The 19,513-nt window shown below is 43.3% G+C and overlaps 1 protein-coding gene across 1 annotated transcript; it reads left to right on the top strand.

Moving 5' to 3' along the window:
* The first annotated feature begins 676 nt into the window (after nt 1-676).
* SAV1 (salvador family WW domain containing protein 1) lies at nt 677-18,658 on the top strand. The gene is made up of 5 exons (XM_065839895.2): nt 677-919; nt 2,958-3,404; nt 12,428-12,698; nt 13,547-13,690; nt 17,517-18,658. Exons 1-5 carry the CDS (start codon nt 826-828, stop codon nt 17,713-17,715), a joined length of 1,155 nt encoding a protein of 384 aa, XP_065695967.1. The 5' UTR covers nt 677-825; the 3' UTR covers nt 17,716-18,658.
* Nucleotides 18,659-19,513: the final 855 nt, after the last annotated feature.

A 19,513-nucleotide genomic window follows, 5' to 3' on the forward strand; every position in this document is an offset into this window, starting at 1 on the left:
GGAATTGTTTCAGGATCTTCCCATGGAAGCTGTAGGCACTTCATGTAGTAGCTGCAAATTCATCAAATGCCTACACAAAGTTATTTTAGTTAGTCAAACTAAAAACCAAAGTTATTTATTATTATGAAGCTGTAATAATAAAAAGCACAATCTGGCAGTGACTAGTAGTAGTTTATTCTGTTACGTAAGGCATAGACTGAAGTGTAAGAAAGCGATGGGTAGTGAGCACATCTCTCAAGTTTTTCCAGGCACAGCCTGTTCTCAAGCTTTGCAAACCTATTCTTCACTTTTAGATGAAAAATGTGGAGTGTTGTAGGTGTTTAACTCTCTAAACTGTAACTGTTTGGTGACCACTGTGCCAGGCACACATTGTCAGTCAATCAGGGAGGTGCCGCCTCAGACCTCCCCAGCCGGCCGAGGGGTCAGCAGGGAGGTGAGGCCGGGCCCTTCCCCGTCAGCGGAGCCCGGGGATGCGGTGGGTGGATACGGCGGGTCCGGGGATCGGTTCGGCGGACCGGGGACCACCCAGGCCCCGAGGCGCGGCCCTTCCCGCCATCGCCCCGCGGCGGGCGCCCTCCCCGCCGCGCGGGGGCGCTGTGCCCCGCGGCCAGTCCCGCAGGGCGGAGGCCGCTTTCCCAGCATCCCCCGAGCGCCGGGCCCCGTTCCCCCCTCACACCCCCCGGGTCGCGGCCATGCGGGCGCGGAGCAACCGCCACCGCGGCTGCTGAGGGGGCCGGGGCGGCCGGGGCTCTGCCCTGCGGAGCGGGGGGTGGAGGGGAAAGCGGCGCCGGGCATGCGGGCGGGGGTAGCGGGGCGGGAGGTGGGATGCTGTCGCGGAAGAAGACGCGGACGGAGCTCTCGAAGCCGGGCGAGGTGCAGGGGAAGTACGTGAAGAAGGAGACCAGCCCTTTGCTGCGCAGTGAGTGCGGGGACGGGCTGGGAGACAAAGACGAGGCCTCCGGGCCGGGGGGCGGGCCCCTTTGTGTGTTTTGATTACGGCCCTGAGGGGTTTGGGGGGGTTCCCCTGGTCAGGGGGGGACACACGATCCTGTGAGGAGGTTAAACCTGAAGGGGAGGATGTAAAAGAACCTACACAGTGTGTCCCACCAGCTGCCCACGGCTTGTGAAACAGAAATACACTTTTTTTTTTCTTTTACAAACTCCAGGCTACTGAAAATAAGCACAGAAATATGTAAGTTGGTCTTTTGTGCGTGTGTCTCCTACACAGTGTAGGTATTTTAAAGATACCGGAGTATTTCACGCTATTGTACTAAGTCACTGAATTTCTAGGCTTCATTGTTGCAATAAGTCTTGCCAGTTAAGGCATTAACTGCTTTATTACCAGGAGGTGGTGTAAATGTGTTCAGCTCTTGCTTTATGAATGACATTTGCAGGATGGCAGCATTTTGCTACCTAAACTTTGTGATTAGTGGAGAAAGTGTGAATTCGGGTTCTGTCATGGGTTCCTGAGGGCACGTAGGTGTTAACATCTTCAGTTGTTCCAGGTTCATAATTGGCCATGTTAGTTGTAATTCTTTAGTTTCTTACTTACAATGCATCTATTAATGATTAGTTAAATATAAACTAAGTACGCTGCTGGTTAACAATGTATCACTCAATCTTCTGTCTCCCTCTTGCCATGCAGGAGGATCTAAAGCTGGTTTTGCAGGTGGTCAGAAAGCATTTAGCATGTCAATTGGTTCATGATGGCTACCTCCTTTGTAACTCAGTCACAGCATACATTAATTTGGCAGCTTCTATTCAGTTGGGTGTTTTATTTTCTCATCTGCCGTCGCTCAGCTGCAACAGGCAGGGGTTAAGATAAGCCTCCAAACCCCAGCAGGGTTTAAGCCTCCAAACAGGTGTCTTTTGGACGAGCGGAACAAATCTTCTCCCTCTTTCTTGGAGTCAGCGGGTTGTTTTCTCAATTTGCACTGTCAAAAGGTGTGTGCTTTGAGAAATGAGATAACTGTACAGACAGTTGTGTGGAATCCCAGCGGAAGCGAGTGATCCAGTTCTAAACCCTGAGTCAACTCGCTGAGGTCACCGCTACGTACCTCAGATGCTCTGATCTTCGTGTGGTTAACCTGAGCCTAACACCACAGCCCTGGACTATACAAAAGTCTAGCAAATACACAACGAAAGAGCACACTTAGCTTGCTTTTCGTTAATCTTTGAAAACAACCTGAGACTGAAATGTGTTATGCTGTAATTGCAGGATTAGTTTGGAGATCACAACTAGCAACAAGTGATTTGCTGGCAGGAGCAGGCGCTCAGCTTTTCTGGAAGTATTTGCTGCATGAACAGCTGGTTCCACAGTCAACATGCAAAATCATTTAGTAGTCTGATTACATTGACTTAGTCTTTAAAAAAAAACAACGCAAAAACCCACTAAGGTGGTTTTTTTAATATTGAACTGTAGGCATGCTTAAGGGATTGACAGTTTTTGTACCTTTATGCTATTTATCACAATGTAATGACCAGCTCTTACCTGACTACTTTGTGGTGATCATTATAAATTTATTGATGAAACCTTCTGGGATGCAGTGATTTTTTTACCCTAATTTATAAGAGTTTATTAATAAAAAGCAGATACTGATATGCATAACTTCCTCCTATAAGAAAGTCAGAGTTTGTATCAAGTCACCTGAAGGGAAGCTACTTATTTATATTATGTTGAAAGAAATAGTAAGGAGAGGAGTAATGAATGTATCACTTACTGGAGGGAGGCAGTGAAATTGTATGGATAGGTGTCACTGTTCATGTGCAAAACCCATTTATGTAAAGGAAGAAGTGAAACATCCTCAGGATAGTTTGAGAATGTAGAGATACAGAATGACAGCATTTTGCTGACTCAACTTTGTGTTTAGTGGAGAAAACATGAATTCTGGTTCTGTAATGGATTCCTGAGAGCACGTAGGCGTTAGTTCTTATTTCTGTTTTGTTCTCTGTATCAGATCTGATGCCTTCATTTATCCGTCACGGTCCAACCATTCCAAGACGAACTGATATCTGTCCTCCCGACTCAAGTTCTTCTGCATATGCTTCTGGTGGAGATGGGATTGTTTCCAGAAACCAGAGTTTCCTTCGAACTCCGGTGCAGAGGCCGCCTCATGAAATCATGAGACGTGAAAGCAACAGGCTGTCTGCACCGTCCTATCTTGCGAGAAGTTTAGCTGACGTCCCCAGAGAATATGGCTCTTCCTCCCAGTCCTTTTTAACAGAAGCTAATTCTCTTTTGGAAAATGGAGACGCTGGTGCCCGTTGTTACTATTATGATCATTTTTACGATGCCCAGAGGAGGCGGCAGTTAAATGATCGCGTACATGAGGACTACAGGTATTACGAACACAACAGCGACCTTTTCCAGAGGATGTCCCAGAACCACGGGAGGCACACTTCAGGTCAGTATTCGTTGTGGCATTTTAAAAGATAGGTTTTTGATAAGACTTGAAGTGCAGAGGTGCATCTGAGTGACGAGCGTCGGGTTTTTAGGCGTTAGGCGGTGTAGGAGCGCACTGAGTACATGTTCACGTTTCTTAAGAGTTTGATTGCATATATCCAGAAAGGAAAAAATATACTTAAAACATGATTTATTTATTAAATAAATGTGGCAAGGTTGAGCAAGGTTTTTTGTTTTACTTATGACAAAGTTGATTCAGTCGCAAGGAATTTTATTCATTAGGGGTCATCTACTGTATTAAATTTGCGGAGGATAACCGACAGCTCTAAATTTTAACATTACCGTTTCATTTTCTTATTATGATATTTTAACTATCATTGTGTTAGTATTTAATTTTATTGTGGTAATTTGACCTCAGTACTTCAAATAATATAAATAGTCAAAGGAAGGAATGAGTGCTTTGTGTAATTAGCAAATTGACATATAGCTGGTGCTGAAATTCACTTCCTAGTCCTTGAGTTTTTGGTTTTTTTTGGTAGCTTTAACATTGTTTGTAAATATGCCTGTTTCCCCCTCAAATTCACTTTGTAATGAAGGAACAGCATAAGAACAAAGAATCCATTAAATACTACTTTAAAAAATACTTGATTATATCAGTGATGACACTGGATTGGTGCAGTGTGTTGTTAATCTATCGGTGGAATAAAAACTCTGGGATTACAATATTGCCCGTAGAAAGATGATGTTAAAAGTAGTAAATTGGGTTGAATTCGAGCACTGTATACACTACAGACATGATGTTCAAGGAAGAGTTTGAAATAAATATTTCAAACCTGTAAATAGTGAAATATGTTATTAGTTTGTCATTGCTTGTAATCCATAAACAAAAGAGCAAATAGTGTCTAGTAAAATAAGTCTCCTGTCTAGAAAAACAAATCTTGTAGGAAGAACATCAACATTTAAGGCTGTTGATGTTGTGTGTGGAACAACTTGTCAACGCTTTGTGGGTTTTTTGACTCCAGAAACGTTGTGGTGAAAAGAGGCAGCAGAGTAATGGCAGCGTTACTGTCAGCCAGGAAATCCTGAAATATCGAGGTTTAAAACTTGCTACTTTGTCCTGGTTTATTTTGCTAAATGTGGATACATCTGATATACCTGGATTCTGCAGGAAAGCCCTTGATCTGTGTCAGTTGTTCCGCCGGCTGTCATTAAACATTAATCTGGCCCAGATAACGAGCACCTTTTAGCGTGTGCTGGGGTATTGCGGGGAGACTTTCATCAACCCATCCATCAATTTAACATTCAGAATCCCTGCAGTAACTGTGTGTGCTGAGGAAGACTTCAAAAAGTGATATTGCTGCTGCGGAGAGGTGAAACAGTCTGAAGTGCAAATGGAGTTCTAGTTATGAGTTTGAAAGTGTGGTTTAATCTGACAGATGGTTTGAACAAGCTACAAGTGAGGCTTTCCAGCTGTATTTTTCTCAATTGGAGCAACACAGATTTATTTCTAAAAAGGCTTTTTTTCCCGTTGGTCTATGTGCCCCCTCACCCCCTGGAAATCATAAGGGAGCTGCTGGTACCTGGTTGGTCTTGGTCATTTACTCTCATATTTTGACATTTGATGAGTTTTATACGTGTTTTGTGATGGGTGACTATTCAATCTTACACATTTGTAGGAAGAGACTAAAAAGGTGAATCTTTTGTCTGCCAAAGTGTTTCCCTTTTCCTCTGTTATTTTGTTGTTGCATTTGTTTTTCTTTCATCCCAGCATGGAACATGAAACTCTTAAATTCCTCTTGCAGTGTCACTGCAGCAAGAATATTGACCTATGGCCTTAACTTCTGTACATCATTTCAAGAATTACTGGTATTTTTTCTCAGTAAAAGAATCATGTGGCCGAAAATAAGAAATCCTTAGATTCTCTTACTTCTTTCATTTGACCATTACGCGTCTTTTTATTTGAACCATCCGTTGTCTTCAGATCTTCAGTGTTTTCCTTGAGCTACACAACTCTTTGTGTCATTTCTGGTTCATCTTTCCTGCGTTTCCAAAATGCTGGGGCAGGCCTTTTACTTTCATTTTCTTCATCTAAATCACTTTTTCCTTCCACATCTCCGCTGTTGTTTAAGTGTTTCACCTAATCAAAATTCTTCATCAAGGTAATTGATGACAAAATTGCCTAATGCCTACAGTTTCAATGTATAAGATGGATTATTAGCTAGAATCTGTTAGTGCTGCCTTCTACCCTTCTCCTCCTCTCCCACCCCTCTCAGAAGGTCAGTTCTGTTACGGTTTGGGTTGATTTCTTCAGAAATGTTGCCTGATGTTGCTGTTTGGTGGGTGATTTGTGTTTTCTGTTTTAATTTCATTCTATGTGGGTTACAACCGCCATGACTTTGGACAAGCGGTGCTGTGGAAGCAAAGAGGTGTGTGTGAATTTCAGCTTTCACACAAAATAAAGATTCCCCCCTCTATAATTCGGAGAAAACTCGAAAATGTGTTCTCGTTGGAATCCTCAGACTCCAAGTATTCAGCAAATATTTCAGCAAGTCCCATGATTTTTCAACAGTTTTGTTGTTTCATAGGTATTTCCCCTTGAACTCCTATTTCCTCTCTCACTGTGATTCAGTTCTCCATGTCTTTCTCATTTTCATTAGATTTGTGTTTTAATTAGCAATCTAGTGCTGCTGGTTTTCCTGCAAAAATGTCTTCACTTGAGATATCTCCTCGTTTTGTATGTTTGGCTGCCTCTGTGGCATTTCTTGTGCATTTTTTGGGTGTCCATTTCACACTGAATTCTAAGAGACTTTTCCTGTCTTTCCTCGACATCTCTTTCCTCTCTTCTAGGTTAAAGGTTTGGGGAGGTCTGTGGTTGAAGTTATATCTACAGTATAGATTGGAACTAAGTTGTAACCAAGACCTCAGAGTTATTTGTACCTGGTTGAGCGGTAAGCTGAAAAATTCTTATGTGTATATGAAAATTGCTGAGTGTAAAGGGACTTTCTGCTGGTGGATTGTAAGCACTTGGCTGTGATGTCAGAGGAGAAAAATGATTAATCCCGTGAACAGAGAATCCAGTGCGCTTTAGTGAAAAGCAGGTTCATCTCGTGTTATGTTGTACCCGTTAAAGTGGTATTTGTGTTTAACATAAGAGCAAAATAAATGATCAAATGAAACCTATTTAGAGCTGAAGTAGCATGGCTTTTCTTTTGAGGTGTGTACACCACACTCATTTTTAAACAAACGGCAATTCCTGCCCTTTATTTGTGCTGATTGTGCAGTAATTTCTTTGTAGCGTACTTTATTTAAAGTGTTTCCCATCATTTCCTGTTTCTGAGTTGGTGCTGACTCGGAACGCCCCATTCCCTCTGCCAAACGAGGTCCTTGTGCTCAGGAAGGACCTCCAGATGCTTTGGGATGGGTCGGGATGGCCTAGAACCTGCAGATCTATCTAAATGGGATAGTTACCAAAACTTCTTTTAGTTATTATTGCTTACACCCTTCAAATCGAACAGTTTGTGCATCTTCTCTTCCTGTTCTTCATCCTGATTTGATGAGGGGAAGGGAGAGGATTTGGGCATCCTGAAAAACAGCTCTCAAGACCTAATTAAAGACAATGCGAAGGCCTTTTGTTTGGCTCCATTTGTTCTTCGACACTTGGAAATGTAGTTGAAGCTGATTGTGGGGAGTTCAGGGGCTCTAAAATTTCTCTGCCTCCATCACTACTTTATCTAATCCACAGTGAGACTTGCTTTTCAGCTTTTTGGCTCTTTTCCCTTTACGTTTGACCTCTCTGGGGATAAGATTTTTCTACCAGGCAGACTGAAGAACTCTGCTGACCTGGAAACCTTTTCTCCTAAGAACTTGAACTTCCTTGACAATCAAACCCCTTTGTTGGGCTGGGAAAGGGTTACACATATCACTTAGAGTTTTATTTGTTCCATACTGCTGGAACAAACTCAACAGAGCCTCCTTGATCAAAGAAGATACTACATATTTTTCACATTTGTGATGTTATTGGCTTAAGATGTGTTTTTAAAAGGAGAATGTTAAATCAAGGAACTCTTTGCATTGATATCTTACAATGCGCTGGAATGTGGAGCTCAAAGCTGAAGTTTGGGTTCTGATATTAGGACACCCTGTAATTGAAAATAAGACCAAATATAAGGCCTGGCCTTACTTAAAACTGAGTATTTTTAATGCTCATAATAAGTGGTTGCTGTTGTTTGCACTTTGTTTTTCAAAGCGTTGAGAACATACACAGTGCTGCTCCTAAACAAGCAAACTGCATTGAAAAGGATTTTCTTTTGCTTTGGAACAGCAGATAATTTCTCTTGGCCTGGTTAACAATTCAAGACCTGAAACTGAAGGTACTGTATTTTACAAGAGAAGGAAAAATCAGAGCTATGAATAATATTCAATATTGATGTTCCTTAAAAGTAGCATCTGAATCAGAAGATATATACTATTATAAAAGAGAATCACCAAATGAGGCTGGATGAGTTCCAGAGAGGCAACCTGAAAAGGATTTACACTCGCATGAATTTAAGTTCATCGTTGAGCATTCTTGAGGTTTGATAGGACCACTTAGAGGAGTTTATAAAGAACTGTGCTCATCCTTAAGGAGAGGAAAGGAGACTTTTAACACTTGGAAAAAGTAGATAATTTCAACAACTCCTCTTCCTTGGGAAAGCAGGAAAAACTATAATTGCTGCCTTGTCACAGATAAAAAACTACGTGTGCAAGAAGTTACAGTGAAGTGGGTCGACAAGACTGTGTTTGCTTGTCCTGTGGTAGAGATCATATCCTCCATCAAGAGAAAAATCACAGGTTTTACATTAGATATCTTGATAAATATGGTTCAAGTTCCAAGTTCGGTGGGGTTTTTTTTCTGTAGCTATTTTGCAATGTGCTATTGAAAACTGGTACCAGTCCGTGACTCAAGGAACACCTTTGGTGTGTGCAGTAAAATCCTACGTGAAGCTTTTGGCAGCTACAAAAATGATTTAGAATTAAGACTTCACTTGCAGTTGAAGCACGGAGAGGTCTCACCCGTGGGCAGAGCGGCACAGGGAACATGCAGCTTGCAGTAGGTGGTTTTAGGCTGTCCTGTAACTTTATTCTTTGGAAGAGATGACTTATGAAGTTACTCTTTGAAATGTTCAGTCTAATTATCAATGCTTACAGGTTTAGATGTCTGAAAGGCAAATTTTGTCTTCTGGCGTTACTTAAAATCATAGCAGAGCTGTTTCTCTTGTGTGTGTACCTGCTGGCCCTTGAAGAAAGCCCATGCTGAGTTTTATAAGGAAAACCAATACACAATTTCTTTGGACCTCTAGCAACTCCAGTTACATCAACAAATGTCTAAATTGCACTAATTGCCAATTTGAATACCATAGTGGATTGATGGTTGTAAGACTCTGAGTGTTACCTTACGTTTTAAAACTTCCAGCAAGGAGAACATTCCAGTATAATCTGTGATTTTAAGGGAAAAACAGCCGTTAAGACTATACATGGTAGTCTACAAGCTGGAGTATTTGCAATTGTCTGTTTATAAATCTGGCTTTTGATTTCATAATTAGAGCTTGTGGGTTGGAGAAGCTTGAAACATGGTTCAAAACTGGTTACTGCTACAGCTGTGTGAGTTGATCGTAACCATGTGGCTCTGCTGCTTCATATATGAAGTCAGAATGGCAAAAGGAATGTATAATGTGTTTGTGCTCTGGTGTGGTTGTTGCTCTTTGCATCTTAGAAATGAAAAATAAGAAGCCGTCACTGGGAGAAACCATATAGCCAGAATTAAGTGATTGTGGCGCCTTTCCGTTGGGTGCAGCATTGTTTTTTAGCCTGTTTTTTAGATGATTTCTCTATGTAATCAGATTTTGGGGTTTCCTCGCTACCTGAGTCCAGCTCCCAGTCTTTTGCATGAAAAGATATAGATGTTGTATCAAGAGTTGTGTGCAGTGGATGCCTTGAGCCACTTTTAAACCAACTCCAACATTAGAAAGGAATCACCTCTAACCCAAGGAGTAAATATAGATGTATTTGCTGCTGGAATCCTGCTAGTATTGACGTAGGAGGAACTGTAACAAAAATACAGACGTGCTGGTCGTACCAGTAAACAGAAAACTATCTTGATGAAAGTTCTTTTCCCCCAGTGGAATCGATGTGCTCAGCTCTTTTGGTAGTGGTGATTTAATAGCCGTTCTTTATACATACATGAAATTACAACACAGCAGTCCAGTTAATTGGAGAAAATACTGCATTTGTTTATCCGAAGCACAGTGTTTTTCAAGAAGCCTCAATGTTTGTATTTTGCCATTGGAATGAAAACAAACACAGTGACTTAAGTGTAGCCAGGATCTGAAATAGTTTCCCTGCCCCAGTGCTGTGAAAGGTCAGGAAAACTCCAGGATGTTCTTCTCATTGGAAGTAAAGGTCTAAGTTGCTTAATCTTAACCAGAGATGGGAGCTATCACGAGCACAGCCAGCAGTTTTCCTTTATCAAGGTAACAAACAGGTAAGTGCTGTCACAAGAGGAAATATTTTAAGGTTCAGAATGCGACAAGGCTAGAAAAAGATTGGTAGATGAGCATAAATATTTTAAAGGCCAGTGCTCAGGAGGAAGTTTGTGAGGTATTTTTAACTGATTCTTTTATTTATTCAGTTAGATTGGAGCCTGAGAAATAGAACAGTTTTGCTGCTACTTCAGTATTACAGGGTTAGTGACCATACCTGAAACCTCTTTATTCTTTACATGAGGCAGGCTGTGCTTTTTCCTTCCACTCTCTAAATAAAATAGTCCCACACAAATGTTACTTCTGAAATAGGTCAAGAGAGGTTCTCCTGCCCCTCTGCTCTGCCCTGGGGAGACCACCCCTGGAATCTTGTGTCCAGTTGTGGCCCCTCAGCTCCAGAAGGACAGGGAACTGCTGGAGAGAGTCCAGCGCAGCCACCAAGATGCTGAAGGGAGTGGAGCATCTCCCGTGTGAGGAAAGGCTGAGGGAGCTGGGGCTCTGGAGCTGGACAAGAGGAGACTGAGGGGGGACTCATTCCTGGGGATCAATATGGAAAGGGGGAGTGTCAGGAGGATGGAGCCAGGCTCTTCTTGGTGACAACCAGTGACAGGACAAGGGGTAATGGGTTCAAACTGGAACACAAAAGGTTCTACTTAAATATGAGAAGAAACTTGTTCCTGGTGAGGGTGGCAGAGCCTGGCCCAGGCTGCCCAGGGAGGTTGTGGAGTCTCCTTCTCTGCAGCCATTCAAACCCGCCTGGACACCTTCCTGTGGAACCTCAGCTGGGTGTTCCTGCTCCATGGGGGGATTGCACTGGATGAGCTTTCCAGGGCCCTGCTAACCCCTCGCATTCTGGGATTCTGTGAAAAACAGAAGGGAAGGGGTGTCTTCCCCAGCCAGTCCCCGCGATGCTTGGGGTGGCTTCGTTGACTTGAAAGGAAGTGGAAAAAGTGGCTCCTGGAGCTCTTTATCTGGGCTACGGGAAACAGGGACACGCAAGCTCTGAACGCTGTGGTTGAATAGATGCAGTTGATTGTGGGATGAAAAGATAATTTCTTTAAAGCCCAAGGCTGTTTAACTGTGGATAACTGAAGGTGACTACTTCAAAGGATTTAAAAAAGAGAGTTGGATTGGGAGAGCACATCCAGTTGGTGGGAGACTTTGGAAGAATGGAGAGAGACCTGCACAATTCTTGATTGTGTCACTGGGGCTTTGTGGTTGGGTTTGGGTTTTTTGGTTTGGTTTTCGTTCTCTGTTATTATTATTATTATAGTTTTAATTTCAACTGGTTTCCTAACTATCCATAGTATATAGAGGGAAGGAAAAGATGAAATTGGAATGATGTTCTTCAGTAAATGTCTCAGCGTCCGGCACACGCATTTTTGTAATATAAAAACTGTGTGTATATTACAACAAATCGCATCTTTTAAAACGCTGGTGAACAGTCTCTTAAATCAGCTATTTAGTGATATTAATAAATCCTAAATGTGCTGTGTTTGTAGGGCAGAGATGGGAATTTCTGCAGATTCCAGTCGGCTCTGCTACCCCAGATACACCATGAACCCCTTCTCCCTGTGCAACCTACATCACCAAAAGCTGGAAATTCCCTTTATTTTTCCATGCATTGTGAAGCGCAGGTGCTCGGGTTCAGAGAAGAACAAGCTGCAGAGCAGCAGATCCACAAGATCTGGAGGTTTTGTGACTAACTCTGCAGAAAACCTCTCTAAATCTTGTCTGGATCTATTTAGGAGCCCTGACTGTCCCACCGGCACCGCACAGAAACGGGCTGGGCTGACAAGTATTTTAGCGAAGAAAACGAGGTGCCGCCAACTTGAGGGTGCGCAGGATGAGTGCGTTCAGCACAGGGCTTGTGCAGGCCCCCCTGTGGGTCCAGCTTTTCCCTTGTTACCGATGACATTTTTGGCCATGATTGCACGCACCTCTTTAATAACAATCAGCATGGTGTAGCACTCACCTTGTCCCTCTTCTCTTCGTTTACCTGGTCCCGTTACTGTTAATCTGAAAAGCTCTGTTGTTGTTCAGTGATTTTTCTAGATAATTGTGATTTCCGATGGTAACTAGAAACAGAAAGGGGTGTGGGGATTTTGTGGATAGTTTTGCTGCAGCTGTGATAGCGTATAAACAGAAACTGTCGTTAATGCAAAGCTTTAACACTTGTAATCTTAGGTCACCGCTCTCTGCTCAGCAAATCAAGGCAATAATAGGATCTTCTTCCCTGTTACGTATGCTAATGTATGTCTCTAATTGCAAAAACAAGGATGCTTTCACTGTCTCTGAATCGAGCTGCCCAGTGAAGCTGGAAGAGAATGAAACAAGTGAGGCTTAAAAGGGAGCAGCTATTTTAATTTGTTACCAACAAAATGAATAATAAACGCCGTGCTATTGCTCAAAGTCCATAGGGTGGTGGGGGGAAGTTGGCTTTGTGCACCACGTTGGGTTTGGGTATTACCAGTTTAGCTAATGATCGCTTTTCCTTTTCTTTTAGGCATCGGTAGAGTTGCTGCTACATCTCTAGGAAACTTAACAAATCACAGTTCGGAAGATTTACCTCTTCCTCCCGGCTGGTCGGTGGACTGGACTATTAGAGGAAGGAAATACTACATAGATCACAACACGAACACGACTCACTGGAGCCACCCGCTGGAGCGCGAGGGGCTGCCGCCGGGCTGGGAGAGGGTCGAGTCCGCCGAATTTGGGGTGTATTACGTGGATCACATCAATAAAAGAGCTCAGTATAAACATCCTTGTGCGCCCAGGTAAGACATCCGCCTCCTCAACGGGATTAGACAAGACACAATCACAGAAGAGCAGTGGAGCTGGGTTTGTCTCATATAGAACATGCCAAAAAGTTGTTATTTTTAGAAGTAAGCCTTGCTGGTTCTTGACAGATTTTTAGAAGTTGTAATTATCAGGGTTTTGTCTCATCTGTTACTGTCTTTAAGTTTAGAAGCAGGATCTTGTTCCTCACCTGTTAAAACAAAGCAGCTATTCTCTTCAAATCGCAGTAAAACAGCAAAGTTTGAGACCAGAATTGAACTGAAGACTGAAAAGAAACTCGATCTGATATTCTAGGAGTGTCTGAACAAATAGCACATACCATCTGAAACACAAATTAAGGCTTGTCTAGAGTAAAAATCGGTATTTTAGCTACTCATAATTTACAGGTAAAATAACGTTAGTGTGCACCCAATCTACTAGTTTATTCCTGCTATTACCTAGGGAGAGAAAGGGGTGTTTTAATGTGCAGCACAAGAGATAAACCTATGAGGGTGTCCTTTGTGGAATAACTCTTACCAGCTGCTGCCTGAATACATTTGTCCTAACATGATTTAATATGTTGGATATATATATATATTGCCTTTTAAATCTTTTCAAAACAGTATTTCTGTGTTCTGCTTTAGTTTTGGGGTAGCAGGCAAATAGGACTAAGGTGAATTTGTTACCAGTGTGATGTGATGGGAGCGAAGCCCAAATCAACAGCAGAAATTCGCTCTCGGCAATGCTCCCCTGCGGTTGCGCCATCGGCCTTCGCATGGATTCATTTCTGTATTAATGTTAATTTACCGATACCGAGTGACTGCTTGTGCTCTGTGCCCCTTTGCAGCGTCCCCCGCTACGACCAGCCCCCCCCCGTGAGTTACCAGCCGCAGGCGCCGGAGCGGAGCCAACCCCTCCTGGTCCCCGCCAACCCCTACCACACGGCAGACATCCCCGACTGGCTGCAGGTCTACGCCAGGGCTCCCGTCAAGTGAGACCCCTTTTTATTTTTCCCTCTGCATTGCACATGTATAAGGAAAACAAATGAATTCCGATGGCTGAAAGCAAAGCTCCAGCTGATACCAATTTAATTGTGTCAGTGGGTGATGGGGTCGTACCAGAGGTTCGTTGTATTGTTTTCACAGAATCACAGAATGGACTGGGTTGGAAAAGCCCTCAGAGATCATCCAGTCCAACCCTTGGTCCAACTCCAGTCCATTGACCAGATCACGGCACTAAGTGCCATGTCCAGTCTCAGTTTAAAAACCTCCAGGGCCGGTGAGTCCAGCACCTCCCTGGGCAGCCATTCCAATGCTGACCACTCTCTCTGCACAGAATTGCTTTCTCATCTCCAGCCTCAATTTCCCCTGGCAGAGCTGAAGCCCATGCCCCCTTGTCCTGTTGCTGAGTGCCTGGGAGAAGAGCCCAATCCCCCCTGGCTAGAACTGCCCTTCAGGTCGTTCTAGAGAGTGCTGAGCTCACCTCAAGCCTCCTCTGCTCCAGACTGAACAAGCCCAGCTCCCTCAGCCTCTCCCCATAGGGCTTGTGCTCAAGTCCCTTCCCCAGTCTTGTTGCTCTTCTCTGGACCCGCTCCAGCACTTCAATCTCTTTCCTGACCTGAGGGCCCAGAACTGACCACAATACTCCAGGTGTGGCCTCCCCAGTGCAGAGCACAGGGGAAGGATCACTGCCCTTGTCCTGCTGACCACGCTGGTTTGGATACAGGACAGGATCCCATTGGCCTTCTTGGCCACCTGGGCACACTGCTGGCTTTGTGTTGCATTTTGCCTTGTATTAAGCCTTAAAATCATCACAACGCTTCACATGACTTGCAGAATGATGCATTAGGGAGTTGAGGGTGTGATTTAGCTTGTGTGTTTATGAGAACAGTACCACATGGCCTAAAAACACATTAAATATATTTAGGGTGTTAAATTCTTTATGTATATCTTCATCCTTTAAAAAAAAATACGCAGTTCTCCTTCGCAACTAACAACTGTGAACACAGACTGGAATCTCTAATTCTATTCAAGAACTTTAATTAAGAACTACGTGGTATTAAAAAGTCGTTTTCTCAAAGAAACAACGCTGTAGGAACAGGGATCCCCCTCAGAAAAGCCTTGAGTCGGCATAATGAAATAAATGACATTTCCTAACAGGCGCACTATAGTAACACTAACTAGAAAAGTGATAAAGAAATCCAGAAATTAAATCCAAATCCAAATGAAATTGTGTACTTTTTCCTAAAGAGAATATGGAGAAACTAAGAGCAGAATATGGAGAAACCAAGTTTTGCAGCAATGAGCAGGTCGGTGTGTAGTTGCACATTCAAACTGTGTATGATCAGTGACGTACAGCTAAAAAAATCCTCTGTTTTTTAGCTGTTTCTAGTATAATCTGAACGGGTTTTATTACTTTTGTGGCTACTGGGCTTGCCAGCATCCCATAAAGATTTAAATTGGGACGTCACAGAATCACAGGATGTCAGGGGTTGGAAGGGCCCTGGAAAGCTCATCCAGTGCAATCCCCCCATGGAGCAGGAACACCCAGCTGAGGTTCCACAGGAAGGTGTCCAGGCGGGTTTGAATGGCTGCACAGAAGGAGACTCCACAACCTCCCTGGGCAGCCTGGGCCAGGCTCTGACACCCTCACCAGGAACAAGTTGCTTCTCAATTTTAAGTAGAACCTCCTGTGTTCCAGTTTGCACCCATTGCCTCTTGTCCTGTCACTGGTTGTCACCCAGAAGAGCCTGGCTCCATCCTCCTGACACTGCCCCTTTCCATATTGATCCCCATGAATGAGTCCCCCCTCAGTCTCCTCTCCTCCAGCTCCAGAGCCCCAGCTCCCTCAGCCTTTCCTCACACGGGAGATGCTCCACTCCATCACCATCGTTGCCCTGCGCTGGACTCTCTCCACACTAAGTTCCTGTAACCTTGTTTCCTATAAATATTTCGAGGTTTTGGCTGCAGCTGCATTTCTTTATTTAGGTCTTTGGCACATCCAGACAATGCAGTTTTAAATAGTTCAGCCTCTGTTGGATGGATTCCCGTTGGTACTTCTCTTGAAACTTGAGAAATAACTGGAAGACAATTGAAACAATTTAAGATTATCAGGAATTTCTTCAGTAGGTTGAGACAAATTTAAAATAATAATAATTCAAGCTGTCGGAATAGAATTTACATTGTTCAGAGGAATCAAAAATCATCTATTTTCTAGTATGCTTTTAGCTTTATGTTAAAGTAGCGCTGGTGGTAATGGGAATATTATTGTCATTCTCAGGCACTTCCATGAAGGAGTAAGTTCTGGTTTATGTTAATATTAAATTGGAGAATTGAGGAATAGTCTCAGTGTCACTTAATGGCAAGGGTTTCTTAAGGCACAATCCCAAAATCATCGTCACCATTATTAACATCAAGATCACTTCTGCGTTTTCTATGTAATTTCATAACGAGCCTCTTTGTTGCTAAAGCAAGTGGCTTAAAGCTTAAAAAAACCCTGTAATGCTTGTGAGTTCTTCCATATTGTCCCAAAGCCTTGGTGAGAACTGTATGAATATCGTACGTTTTGGTGCAAAAATGGAAGTAAGTGGGCAAAACGTAGCCTTTTGTCATCTGAATATCAGTGCACTTGGACACTGGGGGATGTTGCGGAATGATTTATTAGGCACAGGTGACACCGTAGCTGCATTCAGCTGAGCAAAGGCCAGTCGTGTGGGTTGAGAAAAGCAGATCATAGTAGCAAAATAGCTTTGGTTTCAACAGGATTCTCTGAGGATAAGAATTCTGGGGGTTTTAGTTGGGGTTTGCCATAATACCTCCCTATTCTATTGAAAAATGGACAAACTTCAGATAAAACAGAAGAGATTTGGCTCATATTTTAAGATAAAACAGAAGAGACTGGGGCTTTGATGGGTGGTTATAACTTAAGGTAACGACTTCCAGGATCTCGCTTTTGGGGCAAAGTGATTTTAGCAGCAAGACTTGGGATACACTTAATATAGAAGTTGTTATTTTGGAAGTTTAAGAAGCCGCGGGTCACTTAACATATTCTTTTAATAACTATAGTAGTCAGCTGCCTATTGCCAAGTTAAGGAAACTAAATTGTGAACGAACTATATATATATATGTACGTATATATGCTATAGAAATGCTGGGAAAGAGCAGGAATTGAGGGGTGTTGCGGCGGCGATGTAAATACACCAAGACTTTTAAATCAAAGTAGCACTAAAATGCCTTTCGTGGACAAAACGCAGCTGGAAAGTGGGTTTGACACCCCAAATTCCGAACGTGGGGACGTGTTGATGTTCAGAAACTGTGTGAGGAGTCTCAACGGGAATTCAAAATTACTCCGGTTAATTATGGCCTAATTGCTTCCCCCCCCGACCCAGTCCTCACAAATGGTATTCAATACCCACTTTGGGGGTTCCCAAATAATCATTTAAGTGTTGTTCTTCGTGTTACTCTGATTTTTAAAAGGTGTTTTACTGCTAAACCTTTGAGGCCTGTTGTCAATGGGGACTCAATGATCTTGAGGGTCTTTTCCACCCAAAATGATTCTACGAGTGGAATTGCTGGTTTAATGCTTAAAATGAGTTTTCCGCTAGAATCGGTTAATAGGAGCTTTAAAGTGGTTTAGGAGCGATTGTGCAGCTCAGCCGTAGCGGATGTTTCTCGCACTCATGTCTCTATGTGTTTCGGTGCGAATTACATATGTCTTGATGTAAAACACGCTAACGTAGATGGCTGGAAACCCAATCGCCGGCCCCACAACTCGAAGCGGGCAGGACGCACAAATCACGGCGTTGTCTCTCGGAACAGGTACGACCACATCCTGAAGTGGGAGCTGTTCCAGCTGGCGGATCTGGACACGTACCAGGGGATGCTGAAGCTGCTGTTCATGAAGGAGCTGGAGCGCATCGTGAAGCTGTACGAGGCGTTCCGGCAGGCGCTGCTGGGCGAGCTGGAGCACCGCAAGCAGCGCCAGCAGTGGTACCAACAGCACGCCAAGAACTTCTGACCCACCCGCTCTTTTACCTTCCCCGAGGACACTAAGAGCTTTAAAAGGTTTGGTTTTCACACTTCAAACTATGACAGAAAAGTGCTTTTGTTGAAAAGGCAGCTTATTTTTGTTGACGTTGCACCTTTGTTATTATCCTCTTGAATATTTTTCTACATGTATTATGTATTGTTTATAAAAATGAAAAATGTTTGTTAATCTTTTTTTGTTTCCGTACAAGGAGTAGTTTGTTATTCTGGAAACCAGCGCGGGGTTTGATCACAGACTTGATCCCGGTATCTCTTTCGTAGCCGTCAGCTGTATTAGTAAGACGCTGACCATATATTTTTTAAAAGGGCAATAGATGCAACTCTGAAACGTTCTGGATTCGAAACGTCGTTCAAATCCAAAGGGAAGATCCGTGTGTGTTTCCCTGGGGACCTGGAAGCCCCCTGGAGCTTGTTTAACCAGCCCGTGCGGGTTTTTATCGTCTCAACCACGCGCTTCACCAAAGTGAAGTCAAATTGCCTTATTTTCTACGTTGTTTAATACGTCACTACTTGAGGTTTATGAGTCTTCACAGCTGAGTCAGAGGGGAAATCCTGGCACCTTGAAGACCCAGCAAACTTTTCACAGGTTTTGAAATGCGGCATAAACTGCGTTGGATGAAACCCAACCCAGCGCGGGGGGGGCACAGCATTCCCGGCCTCGCCACCGAGAAATCAGGGATGGCACAACAATTCCTTCTCTTTTGTAAGGAGTTTTTGTCTTGGATTCGAGCTTCCTTACCTGGGGAACATTTGTAACTGTCCAGTTACCCTCTCCAGTATTTTCATTTGGTTCATTCATTGTCCTGGAATGTTATTTCTGGATTCTTTCTAGTGCAATAAACATCGTTGCAGACAAATAAAATACATTTCTTGTAAATCCTATTAATTCAATAAAAATCATTTTGTTTAATGAATGAGGGGTTCTCCAACTGATTTTTTCCTTTTAGAACATCAAATAAAGTGGGTTTACAATGGGATTTGGGATGGTGAAAGGAGCTCGGGTTCTATGGTGACAAGTGCGGTTCTGATGCTCTGCGCATCCACCTGAAAGCACCTTCTGAAGGTGAAAAGGAAACTGGGAATAAAGAAAAAATAGAATAGAAGTGGAGTGAGTGAAGAGAAGTGAATAGAATTGGAGTGGAGTGAAGTGGAGTGAACAGAAGTGAAGTAAGTGGAGTGAAGAGAAGTGGAGTGGAGTGAAGAGAAGTGGAGTGGAGTGAAGTGAATAGAAGTGGAGTGGAGTGAAGTGAAGTGAATAGAAGTGGAGTGAATAGAAGTGGAGTGAATAGAAGTGGAGTGGAGTGGAGTGAATAGAAGTGGAATGGAGTGAAGTGAATAGAAGTGGAGTGGAGTGAAGTGAATAGAAGTGGAGTGGAGTGAAGTGAAGTGAATAGGAGTGGAGTGAATAGAAGTGGAGTGGAGTGAAGTGAAGTGAATAGGAGTGGAGTGAATAGAAGTGGAGTGAGTGAAGTGGAGTGAAGAGGAGTGAATAGAAGTGGAGTGAAGTGAAGTGAATAGGAGTGGAGTGGAGTGAACAGAAGTGGAGTGAGTGAAGTGAAGAGGAGTGGAGTGGAGTGGAGTGAATAGAAGTGGAGTGAAGTGAATAGGAGTGGAGTGGAGTGAATAGGAGTGGAGTGAGTGAAGTGAGGAGGAGTGAGTGAAGTGAGGAGGAGTGAAGTGAGGAGGAGTGAGTGAAGTGAAGAGGAGTGAGTGAAGTGGAGTGGAGTGAATAGAAGTGAAGTGAGTGCAGTGAATAGAAGTGAAGTGAG

The sequence above is a fragment of the Patagioenas fasciata genome, chromosome 5, assembly GCF_037038585.1.
Source record: "Patagioenas fasciata isolate bPatFas1 chromosome 5, bPatFas1.hap1, whole genome shotgun sequence".
Classification (NCBI taxonomy): domain Eukaryota; kingdom Metazoa; phylum Chordata; class Aves; order Columbiformes; family Columbidae; genus Patagioenas; species Patagioenas fasciata.